We start from the raw sequence: 18,450 nt of genomic DNA on the forward strand, positions 1-18,450 counted from the left end.
CAGATTCCAGTGCAGACTACCAAATTCTGCTGGGCTGTATGCCAAACAGATGCAGATTGAATAACACAAACTGCTACATAGATGTCTCTATTTTGTCAGAACTCAAAAATCAAAACATCTGAAGGAATTTTGTTTTCAGAAAATCTCTGACACTAGCAAAAATAGCACACAATGTTATACAGTAGCACTATTAGAGAAGTAGCAATATAACCTTACAATCTCCCCTATTCAAATGATGTTTCTCAGATGACCAGACCCACAGAAATCTAACATTTTGGTGATACATGCATCAGAACTACTGTCCCTGTGTTTTCCATTGTCAGGCTAAAGTAAAAAGCACTGAAGTGAGGGAGCTGAACCGAGGAAAAAAGAGATACTAAACTTTGGGTTGATACACATCTAAATGGAGAGACAGCAAAGGAGGAAGCAAAATGTGAAATGAGCTGGTTGGGAAATTAATTTGTGTATTGAGTCACCACAAAACATGAGGTATTTCACATTCAGGGCTTTTGCTACTTCAGAAGCTACAATGTGAAGAAAATACAGCAAAGTACACGTTATCTGACTCATCCAATCATAGGTTTTACTACAGGCAGGGCTCCAATTATGCCTCCTATCTGAGCTCCAGATGGGAATGTGAAGATTAACATCATTACCATTGCAGAATTAGAAGGAAGTAAACGACATGAAGAGAACGCTGCACCAGAAGAGAAAAGACAATGCTTGGGAACATCAGTAGTGGCACACAAGGTAAACATACCAGTTGGAACATGGACTGGGAATGATGGAAATAAGCTCTCGTTTTTGAACACTTGGTGGCTGCAAAGGAAATTGTCTCCCCTTGTGTGTGTGTGGACATGTACATCCACACAAACACTTTTTCTTCTTTCAAAGCTAATGCTGATGCAAACAGATTAAAGAGTAGCCAGAGTGCTTCTGTTGACTGATAAAACACTTTAATCAGCTAGATCAGTGAGTCTTAAAATAACAGGCCACTTTCTGTAGAACTATAAGCAATTACAAATTAAAGGCAGCACCCAGCTTCACAACATTTCACTCATCCGACAAGGAACTAACACTGTTCCTTCAGAGCACACACCTGCTTCAGCATTTTCATATACAGTTAGTTTGCAGAAGAAGCATTTGGCTCATGCAGTGATAAACCAGACTTGTGATGTAAAGTATACCAACCTCCCTGCCTTTATCATGAGAAACGCTACACAAGTCTCATATATCCCCAGCAAGTAAACATGAACTTGTCTGACTTTTGCTTAATCTGTTAGCCCTCTAAATAGTGTGACACACAGACAGGTGTTTGATTAGACAATCAAATACATAATTTTATAAACTGGATAAGTAACATGCAAAATTAAACAAAGAATGTTTCAAGTTAGGTAACTCCTCGAAGGGAAAACTGAGTGCCTGATAAAATTCCCACATCAGAGAAGAAAAATAGTAAGTTTGTTCTGTTTCAATTTTGGAATAAAATTCCTTATACTGATGGCAAAATACATTTTTATTGACTTGTGCCCTTGTAAGTCACAGGGACTTTTGCCATCACCTTCCATAGGGTCAGGTGTTTATCCCTGTCCACAGCAAGGTAGAATGATCTGTATTTGTTAAAGGACCAAGGTGCAACCTCAGAGATAAACTTAAATGGGCACGAATAGATGTTGGGTTGGGAGGCAGATCAGAACCACCAGCTAACCTGGAGTTTTGATTCACTGCCCAGAACATCACTTTCTAAAAATAAAACCAAAATTCCCTTCTATCCTTTCAGCCAGGGAAGGTAGGAGACAGAACAGAGGAGCTATACAAATTTGTCATGCTTGGATTCACAGAGCTCCTTTTGTAAAGGATGTGTTTGAAGAGATAAGACACAAGACATGACACTTGTTGGATGTGGTCCAAACAATACAACAGAAAGTGTAAAATACCCTTCAAAAACCCACACAAGACATTTTTGTTTGAGAGTGGGAAAGTTTCAGTCATTCTGGTACCTCAATGCAAGTCCTAGAAGCCTGCCAGCATAGCTAGAAGACAAGTCTCAAGGATTTTGGTAGTTTACTTTATTTTCTCTCGAGGAAGGGAGAAGAAATAGAAGAGAACATGCTTGAAGGAAAGACATGTTAGAAACCCAAGTTATGTTCTGCCTTGGGTCTTACCCTTAGTTTATTTCACTTTCTGTAGTGTTTATTATTTTACGTGAGTCAATTACCTATAATTTACAGCAGGTATGCACATAATGAGGAACTTCTCATCAGAATGTAAATATTAGCTTGACACAGGGAAAAAGGTATTCTTCCCCCTTGTCATTCTATGACTTGATACTCACTCCAGCATAACTCACTGGATAACTCTTGTTATCCAGAAGTGAAGGGAAAAGGAAGTCTGGCTGAGCTTGCACTCTGCTACTGGGAATGCACACCCTTCACATCAGCAATATTACTTTCTTACTCTCCAAGTCAAATGCCAAGGGTACATTAGGACTTCAAAAAATGCTACAAAACCTTTAAGGCTAGAGGTGACCAAAAGCTGCTCCCTCAGCAGTGATTTATCTGCACATTGGATTTACTCTTCAGCAACACTCCAAGTACAGTGACCATAGGGAATGCCGCAGCACTGCAGGGACATCTGCACATGATGCCTTGGTTACTGGGCATCCAGCATCAGAGAGAAGCAACCTTTTGTCTCCTTCCAACTCAGCAGTCTGGAAAGAACACCAGCTGCACTATTTTGGCTCTTCATACTCACCAACAAGTCTAGACTGCTACCCAGAGAAGTCCACAGCCCAGAAAAATAAATTTTGACCAAGAACATCAGAATTCAGGGGGAAGGACAAGCAAAGTCTTTCCTCAAAGATACAAGTACAGGTCATTGCCATCATTAGTGGCAGACCTCAAGAGCCATAGCATCAGCCAGTGTCTGCTCAGTCTCCAACAGCCCTACAGTTATTTATTCCAGCAGAGTATCAAGCCTTTTACATTTACACAAGGTACAGAAGCATCAGTGAATACAGATTTCTGTAAATCTTGCTTTCTGAAATATTATTCATCAACGTATAATTCAAATGGTAATTAAGAAGTGTTCGCATGATTGATGACACATTTAAATTACAGGTTTCCAGCATTTTTTTTTTAGTAAAGAAAACTTTCTTTTTCACGTGCCACTTTTTCAAAGTGCAAGTCCATCTAACAGATGTCTCACAGATCTGCTTGTCAATGTAACAAGTTAAGACTTCTTTTTATTACGACAAATGGTATAAACCACACAACATTCTGTTAAACTCAATATTGACACATCTGCTTACCACGTGTATTAGTAGCCATGTCAGCCACTTTCTGAAAGGCATCCAAAAAGGCAGCAGCTGCTACTACTGTAGTCCTGAAATGCATACAGATAACAAAACATTAGCAGTGTCTCATTGATGCCTATTTAATTACTGCCAAAAACATTTAGGCTTCTAAAGAATAACACTGTGAACTTGCAGAGGCCACAAAAAGTATTCTCTTTTATATCTGAACTTAGCCTTTTCCCTCCTTCATTTCTTAATCCCTTCCTCGCTTTGTGTTAGCACTATGGACTTGGAGGCAGCCACGCTAATTCCATGCTGAGAATTGCACAGGACAGGTGCTGTTTCAAAAGAGCACAGCCACCCTCCTTCTAGCTGATTTCCTCTGATGAACTAATATTAAGCAGTCAAACATGAAAAACAAATCTAACATACATTATACTTCACCCATTAGCGAACAAATTACAGCCACTGCTATTTTCAGTGAACATGCTTATTTTAAGAATAAACATGCAGGAACTTCCTTTTATCTAGGATCCTGGCCAAACAATTGCCTGAATTTTTCATCTGGGGAGCATGAGCACCCCTTGAAACAGAAAATTTCTTGGAAATCAGACTGGTCTGGAGTTCTTAGACAAATGGAAAAGTGGGAAAAGAAGAAAAACACCCTCCATAACCTCAAATCCACAAAAAACACCAATCCCCAAACCCCCAAAATAAACAAATCCCATTTCTCATCCAGTGCTCCTCCAAGCAGGACCCTTCCTGAGAGGTACACCAGCAATCTCAGACTTCACAATCCAAAGTGTCAACCCCACTAGCCCAATCTCCCTCCACGTTTGGAAAGCACACACAGGCCACATATCTATTCAAGTGGACAGCAAACGTGAGTTACAATTTTCCAGACACGTTTGTTCTAGATAAGTAGACCCCAGAGCCCTGAACATCTCAGGTCAGTCCAGATTTCTGAAGGTTTATAGTCTGGTTGACCCAATTAAAGTGAAACTAGGCCAGGGCTCTACAGGTAAAGCACAATTGTGCCCTCTTCACAGTTACCTCATGGTTTGGTTTCTGCACATCTTTTCTAACAGTAACTCTGATTTTCTCTCCTGATGGTGTCAGTCAGCCTTTTCAAGCAAAATCCAGAACAGGGACTATCAACTTCACTTTGTTTCAAGAGCTCCTTCCTAGCCTCAAAAAACCCGGCAGACCTGCAGGGAAGCTGATCCTCGGCCAGAAAGACCACAGGACTGCTTAATTAGGTCAGATTTTATGCAAGTCTCACTCCAAATATGCTCAAGGTACAGAGGACATAACTGGCAGCGTAGTAAATGGCCTACTGACAGCACAAAAGATTTGAACACACACACAGAAGAAAAACACCCCAGGCGTGAGAGGACCAAGCAAATGCATAAGGACTCTCCACATGCCCAGGAGATTAGAGAGGGCAAATTCTTCCCCAACCCCCACAGCTAGCCAGCAATATTGGGCCCTGGAACCAGAAAATCCTTTCTGGGATTTTCGTTAATAGTGTCCTGGTGTTCATCTTCCAAACTTGTGGGTAACACTGTTATTCATGTACCACATTGTTAATTATTAATTATATTGGTAATAACAAAGTTCCATTTCTCCAGTAACAAGATCCAGGAAGACCTGGCTCCAGCTCCAATGACATCTGCTATCCTTTATCAGAGCACACAGAAATGAAACAGCAGCAAAAGGCTCACATTTGCTAGAAACAAACAGCAAATCCTCAAACACAGGCTTTCAAGCTGCCTGTTTGCGTGTTCCTGTAGCTCTGCACTGATTGAATGCAATACCACAGGACTGTGAAATAAACAAAACTATCCCTCATGCCATCCCAGAAGGCCTGTGTTCGAAGAGTACCAAAGGCTAGGAAAATTCTACATTTCGCTTCTTTCTCTACTTCTTCTGCATCTTCCACACTCATTGGGAAAGTGACTGCTGGAAAAGGAAAAAAACCACGTGCAAGTGTGGCATTTTAGGCATGGTGTAGCAGAACAGCATATTGCAGCTGTTTAGGGCAAATGAAGCTAAATTCCAGCTTCTTAGGGAATGGTTTATAATGCAACACAGAACCACAAAACAGACTGCCAATAACCTGTTACCACTACAGCTGCTGGGGGAAAAAAACTGATGCTTTGGAGAGCACAGAGGAGATTATGGTTTGGGAAGAGTTGTGAAGAAATGGAGCTTGTATTCATATTAGGAGAAACAAATTTTGTAAGTGAATGAATTCTAGAGTGGTCTGAGTGTGATACTTCAGCCATATATTAAATAACCCAGAATAACATTTTCGAAGTATACCCTAAACTTTTAAGTTTTAATAATCACCAGTGCACGATCCAGCAAAGCAATTCCCTTCATTTTTAAGTAAGAATAAAATACTATTAAGGCTACCGAAGATTTTTTAATATTTTGAGCTCTCTTCTAACACAACCCCTCTGCATTTTACACTTATAAAAAGGGCAACATATACCTAACTCCAAATGTGTGCTCACTGAACAACAATAAACTATCTTTCCAATTTTCCATCAGAATCCATGAAATTTAGCTCATTTAATGCTTATTATGTAGAGCTGGTGGAAGAGTATGAATTTTCCTAAGTACATTAAAACACCAGTAGTAGTACTTAAAAAATTACATGCAGGTGTTGACTATGAAATATGCACAGTTTCACTGGACCTGCTTAGAAAATTATCCTTGCAAAAGCTGCATTTAATCTTAATGTTTGCACATCCAGGGAACTGTAGGGGATATTGACTACGTAACATAAAACTTACCGAAGCTGAGACTGCAGTTTCCCAGCTTTATTTATAAAATCTTCCCAGACTGGGTAGCTTCCCTGCAAGAAAAACAAAACACAATAATGAACACTTAATTTGAGCATTCTGGTTTTAATACTATAGATCAAATTAAATTAGATGTAAAGCAGTAACTAAGACTGCAATAAATCCATGAACATCAAAACCGACTCGCTCTGAATCCAGATGAAACAGTAGGTCCTCTGACAAGGCTCTACAGTTTCTCTGAATAGAAACACTGGGTGAAGGGAATTTCAACAGAAGCAGCAAAAAGAAATGCCTTACTTTGGATGGGTACAGCAAAAACCAAGCCCATTCGAAGTGGGGAATTAGGATATTGCAACAGCATGTACAGAGAAGCTCCCAAAATCAAAGGCAGCATCACAGTTGTTCTTCTCTACCAACTGATCATCTGTGGTTTTACCAGGTTCAAAGCCTGTACAATGAAAGTGTGACTTGACCAAGAGACTACTGCAAGCACAGCCTCAAGACAATTCTGTAATTGGACACAGAAAAACACAGTGACAGCTCAAGACAACCAACTTTCCCAACAGCTGCTGTGTCACTGCAAGACCTGTTTCCAAAAGAGTCAAAAGCCTTGGAGGCAATTTCTGAGTTGAAGCTGATAAAGCAGCGTGGCATTGAGTGTATAAAAAGTGCTTAAGAAGGTTTAATTCTTCTTGACCTCTAGTTTCCTGTAGAATTTCCCCATTTTTTAAAATTGGCTTAAAAGCCCAGGTTTCGCTTACAATATCAACACCAAGTATTCTTGGAAGTCCTGACTTTTTTTTTTTTTTTAAACTTTGGAAAATAAAGATGATTTTTCAGACTTAAATTGCTCTCTGCAGAGCAAGTACAAATTTTCCGTTAACAGCAAAAATGTGGTAGAAAGAAACTTCAAAATCTCCCTTTGACTGGAGTCTAGAGAGTAAAATAAAATTTCCCTGCTTCCTTTAATAAAGATATAAGGCTTGCTGTTACCAGAGCAACAACACAATAAAACCCAGATAAGGCAGATCCTCAAGGCTAACATTACCCCAGCTCTGAATGTGAGAGGTTGCAAGCAAGTGCAGTTGCTTGTAGCAAACTCAATCCACCCTTATAAACTGGTCTGCCTTTTGCAAGTAAACCAAAATCCACTGCCCACACTGCCACAAGAGACAGAGTTTTGTTTTCAGGGGAAAGAAAGACTCTTCCCTCAAAAGCTGGCAGGCAAATTCCAACTCCTCAGTACACCCTGGCAAGGCAGCTCCCAGACACCTCTTCAGAAGCCTATTGGTACTCCACTCTGTTTTATAGCAAGGCTTGTGGGGTTTTTGCTAAAAGGAACAACAACAAAGAAAAAAAAAAAAAAAGAAGGGAAAAGACCACAAACACTGCAAAGCAGGTGTTCATAAAACCTTGTTATACCTACACATGACAGAACCAGTGGCAAATACAGAAGGGGAAAGAGAAAATAGCAGTTATCTGGGTAGCAAGACCTAGAATATAAAGTGCCTTGTGCTAAGCAAAAAACTGTCAGACATTTTAAAAATGAAAGAAACCCACCAATTATTTAAAAGAGGCAAAAAAAGCTATTTCCTTAAACCTATTAGTCTTACTGCAATCCCTCCTCTGAACCCTGTCTCTCAATGTCACCTGCACGCTGTGCATGCATTATGCATGCGTGTGCCAGGAGCCCTGAAAGCCCTGACAATCAGCAGCAGGGCCCAAGCCTTTACAGGATTCTCCAGCAAAACACAAGCAGACAAGCAGAGGATACCAAGGCAGCCTGATTATGTTTCCATCTCGCTGGTGTATTATCCAGCTAAACACACCTGATCACATGCAGGAGATTGACACCAAGCCCGCGTTTATCTGCTTCCCAGGGAAGCTTAAGACACTCCTATCAAAACACAGCTCAGTAAGAAAACCCCCTTTTTTTTTAAATTCTGTGGTCAGCCTGGCAAGCAAAACTGGGAAAGTAAAATGTTTCCACCACTATTTAGTTCTTGTCTATAAAAATGCTGTTCTCTTCAAACCAAGCCTGCTCAAGTAAGCCAAAATAGTTAATTTTATTACATAGTTTGCTGTATTTGTTTGGTTGAAATCAATGCAGTTTCTTTACCTGGGCTCCCCATATACTGGCCAAGAGCACCTGATTTCATTTTGGACAGTAGAAAAATGGAACTTTTTGGCTTTTTTAATGTCACTGAATTAATACCCCGGATGGTGGATTTTGTTGGGGTTCTATTTTCCTTGTTTTTACATTTTTAAAGAAAACCTTTCAGCAGTTTTACATCAGTGATATGAAGTCCTGCATTATCTGCTCAGCTTTTCGTATCTTGATCTCTCTAATAAACTCAGCTGAAAATAAGAGGCATGTATTTCATCTGGGTTCCAGAATAATTTGCTCTCACTTTTCCCTGCTGAAGGCACATGCACAAGCTCACCTCTCCCTCAGATCAGGCAGGTGAACAGCTTTTCCAAAGCACAATCCCACCACCACATCCCTGCTGAAACCAAAACCCCTTTCATTCCTACCTACAGCAAAAGCACACAACACCTACTGCTTCACACGACCAAATAACCAGGGGTTTATTCCATCTCCTAGTAAGCACCTAGCTCACCTAGCACCCTACAGCACCTAGTAAGCCAGGAAGCCATTTAGTGATGCTTGTGGGGACAAACCAAGGAGATCAACCTAGTGCTGTAAATCTGCACAGCACCAGTGCCCCAAGCAGCAATTCCTCCCGGACCCCTTCCTGTGCCACCTGGAGCACAGCAGCCCCACTGTCTCATCTCCAGCAACAGTTCTTGCTTTTGTCGAAGCAGCGTCAAGAGAAATGTTAACAGTGGTGAAACACACACATCCTTGATTGAACATGTGACACTTTCTCAATTTAAACACAAAGAAACGGCAGGTGGTATTCGACATCTTTGTCCAAGAAGTGCTTTTGTGACATAAAGCCACTTTTGGAGAATAATAACACGGTATTTTTAATGCTGCCTCTCCCAGAGCTTCCTCTGCTCCCTCTGCGATTTCCAATTTCAGCCAGCTGATAAAGAAAATAATTTTCCCCCCTTTTAAATGTCAGGGTTACTCAGGTCTGGTGTTATCTGTGGAAGCAGGAGGCCTCCCCCCGGTCCAGCCACGCCTGGGGAAGAGCCACGGCAGGATTCTGGGTCACAAATTCTCATTTAGCTCCTCATGGATTAAACTAGGCATCAATTACAGTGAGGGTTTGTTTAAACAGTTTTCTAAAAAAGTGGTAAGGGATTAATCCAAGGACTACTTGCCCCAAAATTACTCTGTGCCCAATTATTAATATCTTCATCATCGAATGAAGAAATGCCACCTGTCTTCCCCGGAATGGGTGTTTCCCATTGCCATATGACACTCGATGGTGTCAGGGCCCCGGAGCTCCTCGGTGGGGCTTGGCTGCCTGCCCAGCATGTCACCAGTGAGCTGCAGCATGCCATTATCCTGCCCCATTACTTAATTAGTGGGCTTATAGGTGATTAGTCACCTGATCCCAAGGCCTAGCTCCGGCTAATCTATGCCAAACACAGGCAGGGAAAACAGGGAAAACACCTTTCTGCCTCGGGGCTGAGAAACAAACTGGTGCCTCGTGCCTGTCACTCAGGTAGCCAGTCCGCAATTAGGGACATGAAACAACTTCCCCTCGGGCACAGCGAGCGTGTCTGAAGTGCCAGACACCAACACCCAGACCCGGGCTGAGTCCTCCAAAGCCACAGCTCCTGGACTGCCACGGGGAAAAGGGTGGACCGTCACCATTCAGTGAAATCCCACCCGACACCCAGACCCCTGGACATGTGCAGATGTCCTAATTTTTGTCCACCTGCCTCACCATTTAAATCTATTTTAACTGGCAGTAAATTTCATCTTCCCCAGTTGAGTCTGGTTTGCTCGTGACAATAACTAGTAAGTGATTTCCTTGACTTTGTCTCAATCCTAGAGTTTTTTCATACTATTTTCTCCCCTATCCCATTGAAGAAGAGGAGATAAAAGGCAGCTGGCCAATGTCAGCCCACCACACCAGGGAAGAGCAGACAATGATCACCAACATGCAGCTTTGGAAAAGAATTTAAGCCTTGCATGGAACTGTGTGTGTGTGCATGTGAACCAGTACAATCACCCTACGTAAACATGACTCCACAAGAGATTTATGGAAGCTAGTTTTTCCCTCCCTTTCAGGCCAACGATCCTGCAGCAGGAGTGAGAAGAGACACAGATGAGAAAGTCAATGATTTCTCAATAAAGGAAACTTAGACTTGTAGTAAAGGATCATATTTACTGAAATTGTTATTGATAATATCTAATGGCAAAAATAGGTACCCAGATTGTTGTATCTCAGATTACACTTGAGTATCAGCAGCCTTGACAGTCTTAAAATGTTCTGTCACTCCTTCTGCCAAGAAGTCATGATTCTTTTTTCCATTAAGTGAAAAGACACATACTATATTATTTCCATGCACCCCTATTCCCAGAGAAAAGACTCATTCCATCTTTAAAAAAACATTGACAGTGTTCTTTTAAGTGCTTTTATTTATCAAAAGGCTTTCCAGCCCTACTACCATCTCTCGCTGGGATATCAAGCACAAAGGCAGCAGTAACAGTTTGGAAGCTTGCTCACAGCAACAAACCATCTAAACTTTTGGGGCAGGGTGGAAGAGACAGGGAGATGCTCTTCAGTAAAGCAAATCCAGGATCTAATTTTGGCTGTTTCAGCTAGAAGGGTATGAGAGACAGGAACCAGGCGACAGCAGTGCCTTGGTTTTATCTCAAGGGTTATCAAATCAAGAGCTGTACGCCTTCCAGGAAAGTACTAACAATGACTAACTGCAAGAGTTCAATGAAATGGAAAAAAAAACCCACTACACAGGCTACAGGAATTAGGACTTCTCCACCTCAGTGTAGTTGTTCATCTATGATAAGCTAAAAAGTGGAGTCCCAAACACACAACAGTGTTACAGAGCTCCACGCCCTAGCAACACATCAAAATGCCACACATCTATTTTTGGAACAAAAATTGTAAGTTGGCTTGTGCGTGTGTTCTCCTACCCCTCCAAAGTAAATCATGCTGAAAACAAAAGATTTCTTTTTATATTTTACCAGATAACAGAATCATAAGGATTATTATGAATGTATCATTTCTGTGGCATTCGCTACACTACCTCCAAGCAGCAAAGAGAGTTCATTGTGCTAGACACCACACAAGGTCACAGATGTTACACAGAAAGAATGGCAATCAGCAAGTATGGCTTGCACATAGAGACTACCACTTTTCCAGAGTCCTTCAGCAGACAAAACCAGGAAAAACTGGAGGGGAAGAGGACAGAAAAATAGTAACAGCCTGAAAAAAAAGAGGGGGGGGGAAGAGGGTTCCAGCTACAGATGTCTACATTGAAAGACACAATGGTTGACAGTCAGTTTCCCTTCTCAGGTAACATCTGGCACTCAAAGTTTTTTGCTCTTTTCTAGAAGAATCCATAGTCAACTGAATGAAAGAGCACTTAACCAGCCATAACTGCAAGAGCTGCAAAGTGCTACCAAACACTAATACCTCCTCTGTGCAATCCACTCATTTAACCAAGTCCATGACTCATGGACAAGACTGCCTAGACCCTTAACAAGTCACAAAAGGTCTTGCAACATGGAGGTGAGCACAGAATTAGCATCATCTTGCCTGAAGTTCATAATTGCTCTTCTCCATCTAAAAAATTCTGCTTATTGACTTTCCCTCTTTCTAGGTTAAAAAGCATCAAGAGCCTGTCTCATGACTGTTTCTAAGCTCCCTCTAAAGTCTCAAATCTTCCAACATGCTGAAAGAGAAATTTTGCTGGCAAGATAGACTTCAGTCTATGACACAGATGTGTACGCAACAACTATTCCATCACTCCTTAGGTTTTACCCACCTCACTTCAAATACACAGAATGGCTTTAGTTAGAAAGGACCTTTAAAGATCATCTAGTCCAAGTCTGCCCTGCCATGACCAGGGACCTCTTGCACTAAATCAAGCTACTCTCAGCCCCATCCAAACTGAGCATCAACACTTCCGATGGTAAAGAATCCCCAACTTCTCTGGGCAACCTCTTTCACTGTCTCATCACCCCCTGGTATAAAATAAATCAATTTGTGTCCAACTCAAATCTACCCTATCTACTCCCTATTCTTACATTCAAAACCAGAACTCAATCAGCCAAGTCCCAATACTGATTTCAAGAGCATTCTGTAGCCTGATGTTGCTCATCATCTGTTTTCCAGTGGTGCAGGACAAGAAACAATCCATTTTGTCTGCAGCACAGAAGCTTCAGATTGCACAATCCATTCAACTATAAAACCAGGTAACAGGCAACTCTGAAAGGTCAGGCAGCTTCCTTTCACTAGAGTTCTTTCAGGAAGAATAAGACATTTATATAGAGGTCTTGCAGAAATACTCCACAGGACAACGAAAGAGACCACCTGACTTCAAAGTCCCATCTGTCTTTCTAAGCTAAAGGTATTGCCACGCATAGAGGAAGTTTGAGTTTAGCTCCATCAGCAAAAGGGACCCTCGACTTGTGCTAACCCATTGCTGGACCAGGAATGAAAAAGCATCAACAGCAAAAGACATGAACTTCACAGGATTTCACAGAAAGAGCTGAACACACACATTACTGAAGAGAGGAGCAGGCAGGTACAGATTCAGGGTCTGAGAGATTATAGTACTTGCAGGTGAAAGTAAAAGCATGTCAAACACCAGAGTAAGATGTCATTTAACCAGTAACTACCCTTCAGGAAAGAAAGCAGGGGTAATTAAAATCAAAGTCTTGTATCCATACATTTACCTCCATTACTTCTGCCACTTATTTAGGGAACAGCAGGATTAGAAACGAGTTTCCCTCAGCATGCACAGTATAAACAGGCATGCCAAGCTTTGCTCTTCAAGGTGATACATTATCACAACATGGAAAATTATACAACAAAACACTATTGAAGATATGTCACACACTATTAAAAAAACTGGCAACTGGATATTTCTTTTATGTATCTGAACCACATTTACTATTTTCAAAACTGTTTGGTTTTCAGTCTAAACAGTATGTTAGGACAATAAAGAAAACAGATAATGGCATGAAAAAATCAAGACTAAAATCCAGTCAGGAAAGTCCAGAAAAGGGTATTCACACCACTGGGGTAAAAACCCCAAACAACTACAACAATGCAGATATCTGTTCTTTATAGATTCCCAAATAACCTGAAGAACTCTAAAGAATGCCCAGTTCCCTTAGCAGCAGCATGGAAATGCCGCACTACTTTGCAAGAACACACATATTTATTAGACCTCACTAATCATTTAAAGTGGGAGGGAACCTAAGTCTGGTACCATTCTGTTGTCAGAGCTCTGGAGTCTTTAATTTGTATTATAATAACGCCTGCACTGTGTTAGTCCGTGTTTAAACATCCCCAGTGGAGGATACCAGTTGCCCTATGGTTGTGACTTCAATTTGTAGTACAGCAAGGACCTGTGAAAACTCATCCTGTCTTAGAAATACACTTCGTGAGCCTCCTTCTATGTCAACAGGGACCACGTCAAATCTGTACTGTCTACAGCTCAGTTTCATGGTTTGTAAAATGAAGAAACTCAGCTCCAAAGCAGCCACTTCATGGTTTAAATCCAAGATTGGGTAATTAGCAAACAAAAGTTAGACTCATACTGTGAGAAAATACATCATGCATAAACATACAGTCTCTCCCTGTCTAAACATAGGAAGTTATTCACAATACAGAGGGGGTGGTGGGAAACAACTAGCCACAGCTTCTGGAGACCTTTTATCCCATGCCACATTAAAAAAGCTGGACATTAAGTAATCCTCCAGAGGAAGCATTTAGTTCCACATTCTTCCCTGCAGGTCTGAACAAGTTTGCAAGCCTGAATAGCAGATTTCTCCTCAGAGACTCATCAATACCGCCTTTCATCCACTCAATCATTAAGTGGCCACTGTTCATACCTCAGCAGCTATTTTCTAAACCCACAATATTTCAGATAGATCAAAACAAAGATAATTAAAATATCAAGAAGCAGTCATTCAAGTTAATACCTACACAGGACAGCCTCACACCAACAGTCCTGTGTTGGTAATGTCACCAACACCTCTAGGGTCTCATCACTTCTTCCCAAGCAAGCAGAAATCATAATTTCTGAGCGTTCACACAACATAATCTCCACAAGCAGTCATAATAAACTCCAAATCCAATACTAACAAGCATTTGAGTTGACCACAAAAGGATCTCACTGGGAGAAAGGCAGCAGCCAGGTAATCAAGTTTTCAATGCTTAATGAACTTTGCCTCTTGACAGAGAGTGAAGGGCAAGTATATTTATTGCAGGCTATTTGCTCTCCATTTTACTCATGAGAAGATAAATAATCCCTTTCAAGCTCCATATTAGACCCTTGGTTTGCTCATGGGCAATGAGCATCCATGTGGTTTGCTCATGATTGGTAATGTTTGGAGATATTTCATCACAAATACAGCTTTATTAACAAATAACCCCAAATTATGACACTACACAGAAGGCTTCAGAGACCATTCATGTGACTTTTGTGGCAAAAAAAAAATCATCTCGTGCTCAAGTGAGAAGTACGGTGGCAGTTTATGTGGACGACAAAATGAGAACAAATGTGAACCTTTCCATATCATGAACCAAGTGTCTCTAGTTACACACTTATCAGTAGCACTGTACACACCAACAAAAGCCTATTCCTGCAAGAGTGGTTTGTTAAAGGATGATTCTACTCCAGCCAGCATCCTAGAATTAAAATCACCTACACATCACTTATGGTTGTTGACCAGAAGAGTGGAAAAGTAGAGAGCTCACACAAAATCCAACAAGACAGACAAATTCTTCATGTTCAACTAGCTTATGGTTAAGATGTTCCAGTCAGGGTTCTCCACTAAAAACTGAGAGAGGTCCTGTAGTTTCAGTTACAGGAGAGGAGGTTCAGGACACTTCTGTTGAAAGTTTATCAGTCATTTGTAGATGTCATCTCTTCTGCCTGCAAACACTGGGTTATCGCAGGGGTGAACAGCAACGTCTTAATCAGTAAAAACAAAGTGGTGTGTATGTGAGGATAGAAACCTATTATACTGGGAGTTTAAAAAACATCCCCTCATTAACTCCATGTTGTAGGTGCATCCAATTTCTTCTTGTCCTAGGGGGAGGGAGTTGAAGTCACTAAACCTGCAGACATAGCTTGCCTTTCTATAAAATGGGAGCCATTCTTTGGAGCCAAGTCACACAGAGAGCACTTTGAAGATGAAAGCTGCTATGGTCTTAGCCACAAAGCTACCAGACATTTTGTCTCCAATCCTTCCAAACATCTTAGCATCCAAACTATCTCACAGCCCAGCAGGAAGAAGTAAATCAATGTCCTTAAAGGTCAGCACAGATCCCAGCAAACACAGCAATGCTTGGCACCTTACAGTATCAAGGTAGACATAATTTTCAAATTGAAAATGTACCCTTGAAGAGGAAAATGCACTTCTACACATGTAGCCTAAAGAGACTACTTTACTCTGAAGAGCAGCCTTTTTATGATACTAACTCAAACTTCTCTGTACTCATCTTTGCATGCTCTGAAGTAGACCAAAAAGCCTTTTCAGATACAGTTCCTATTTTGCTCTCTGCTATCTTCAAGACCACACTGTCTTTGGGTAGACCACGGACCTTAAAAATGTTCTTCAGAAATTGAAAACACATAGGCTGCTATGCACAAGATGCTGTTCACAGATTCACAAGAATACTCCATCAACTCTTGCAACTTCTGTACTTCAAAAAAAAAAAAAACCATAACAAAAAAAATTTAGCTTTTCAGGTATTTTATAACAGATTTGGGCTCAGTTCATGCACACTCAGAACTCAGAAACGATGCAGCAACTTCCAACTGAGTATCACCCTCTGTTAGGTATTAACCAGCACTAAGCCTGTAATTACACAGACTTCTTGTTCTCCAACATTTGTTCAGTCAATTCTGTTTCATGCAGCACTGCACAACTCCTTCCACACTTACAACCTCACAAACCTTTTGTGCAGCTCCTGGCATCCTTCCAGGTCCAAAAGACATACACTTAAGAGACATTAAAAGTCCTTACCCTGTATATGTCACAGGATAAGCCAGCCCTGTACACACTTAAGTAGCAAATATTCAGCAGTTGTATAAATTTCTAACATTCACACGAGTATTTGGAGCAAGAAGGCATGTGTCCTTAAAAAATACACTACTTATGAGTAAGTATGTTCCCAGCTATGCCCTGTTGCTTGAACCCCGGTGTTTAGGCAGGCATGCAGTGGCTCTCTTCCTGCACCATCTTGCAGCCTTTGCTGTATGTCAATCCCTCCCCCTCCAAGATGTTTACAGAAAGATATTGCAGCTGCTTGGAAAAGGCAAGGAATTTCAGTGTATGCAAACCAACTGCCTGAGCAAGCACGCTGTTGGGAGGCAGAGGGGGTAAGAAATCAGAACAGCCAGCTATGCTTCAAATGCTGTGATTGTAAAACCTTTGAGGAACAAAAAAAAAAAAAAAAGAGAAGAAAAGCTGCAAATTAACTCATTTCAGACTTTTTTGTGAAAAGGAAGAAACACCAGTTTGCTAGGTTTGAAACAGACAGTTGTCCTAAAGGCTGTCATGTAAGGGACATGCCAGTGCAACATGGCAGGTGTGTTTCCTCTCCAAGCCTGTACCTACCTGCCTGCTGCACATAAAATGATAGAATGGTTTGGGTTGGAAGGGACCTTACAGATGATCTCTTTACAACCCCCCTGCCATGGGCAGGGTCACCTGCCACTACACCAGCTTGCTCAGGGCTCCATCCAACTTGCCCTTCAACTCTTCCAGGGATGAGCACCCACAACTTCTCTGGACAACCTGTTCTCAACACACTCACTTTAAAAAAAATTCTCACTTATATCTAGTCTAACCCTGCCCTATTTATTGAAGCTATCCTCCCTTGTCAAAAGCCCTTCTCCAACTCTCTTGTAGATCCCTTTTGGTACTCAAGGCGCAATAAGGTCTCTCTGGTTCACACAGTCCCACCTCTCAAGCCTGTGAGAGTCCCTCTGGATGGCACTGCTCCCCTCCAGCATGGTGACTGCACCACACAGCTGGGTGTCATCATCAAACCTGCTGAGGGAACACTCAATCCCACTCTCAATGTCACTGACAAAGAAGTTAAACAGTGCTGGTCCCAATACGTGACACATTCATTTTCTCCTTACAGTAGTTATCATCCTTAACAGCTGGATTGAAACTAGCCCTTAAAATCATTCAATTGAACATTCCTAATCTCCACAGAGATCTCAAGCTTCAAATAAAGCACAGCTGGGGAAGAGCTGTTGCACTATGACATGTCATGGTAAAATAAATTTGCCCAGGTTCCCTGGTACATGTGTGCTGCCCCTTGGATTAACACTAAGGCTGAGGACTTGCAGCTGTCCTTGCTGTCCCAGCAGCTCTGTTTGTTCCATCAAGTATTTTTTTTCCACTCAGTTTATGTTATTTGTGTGAGTATCACAAGGATCTTACAAGTAATCAGGGCTACTTAAAAAACAACTCTTAATCCTCGATGTGGTCACCCCCTGGTCCCAGCTTCTACAAAAGCAAGATTTAAATGCTGCTTTTCACTGGTCACTTCCTAAAAGGAGATAAGAGGCTGCAAAACCATAAATGTTTCTCATGCCCATATGTTTACGTCTCTCTGTTTTGCTTTAACCAAGAGCTACGCATGGCTGAAAGCAAAGGTGCACCACTGCCTTGTCCAGGAGTCCCAGCAGCAGCAATGGAGTGACAGGTTCACGTCCTCTGGAGTTTTATAGTAGAGGTAACTGCCAGAAGCAAAAGGTCAATTTTACTGAGCTTTCGGCCAAACAACTATAAATAAGGCACGTACACATATAAGTAAGAGTTTCTAAAACTCACATCTCCTTTGGGAACCTTGTTTTTGTTCATTAATAGGACAATACCTGAACATCCCTCTCATGTAGGGAGATGAATGAGACTAATTGGTAATCCACATCTGACCATAAAGATTTGGTAAATCCTCTCACTTGGTATAAAAGAAGTAACAGACAACCTGTGTTCATCCATCTGCTCATTACTCATCTTCCTCCCATGCCCACCCCACAAGTGTCAGGTGCTGTACATACACAGCAAGCCCCTGCTCTGTCAAAACACATGCTGGCAGAAGAGGCAAGAGAAATAAAGAACATGCTAAAAGCCAAAGAAACACCATCAACCAAGTGATGAACTACAAACACAGCCAATTTCAATGTTTTCAGAGGTCTTGTCTT

General features: G+C 41.4%; 1 protein-coding gene across 15 annotated transcripts in view; it reads right to left on the reverse strand.

The window, feature by feature from the left end:
* The window catches only part of MTSS1 (MTSS I-BAR domain containing 1), a 125,897-nt gene that overhangs the window by 102,819 nt on the left and 4,628 nt on the right, over window positions 1-18,450 (reverse strand). For all 15 annotated transcript variants that reach the window (XM_085053533.1, XM_085053548.1, XM_085053539.1 and 12 more), the window contains 2 exons: window positions 6,097-6,158; window positions 3,311-3,384 (listed from right to left, as the gene is read on the reverse strand). In XM_085053533.1, coding sequence (XP_084909659.1) covers window positions 3,311-3,384; window positions 6,097-6,158 — 136 coding nt within the window. The remainder of the gene's footprint in view (window positions 1-3,310; window positions 3,385-6,096; window positions 6,159-18,450) is intronic.

The sequence above is a fragment of the Lichenostomus cassidix genome, chromosome 2 (genome assembly GCF_008360975.1).
Source record: "Lichenostomus cassidix isolate B80296 chromosome 2, HeHo_3.0, whole genome shotgun sequence".
Taxonomy (NCBI): Eukaryota; Metazoa; Chordata; class Aves; order Passeriformes; family Meliphagidae; genus Lichenostomus; species Lichenostomus cassidix.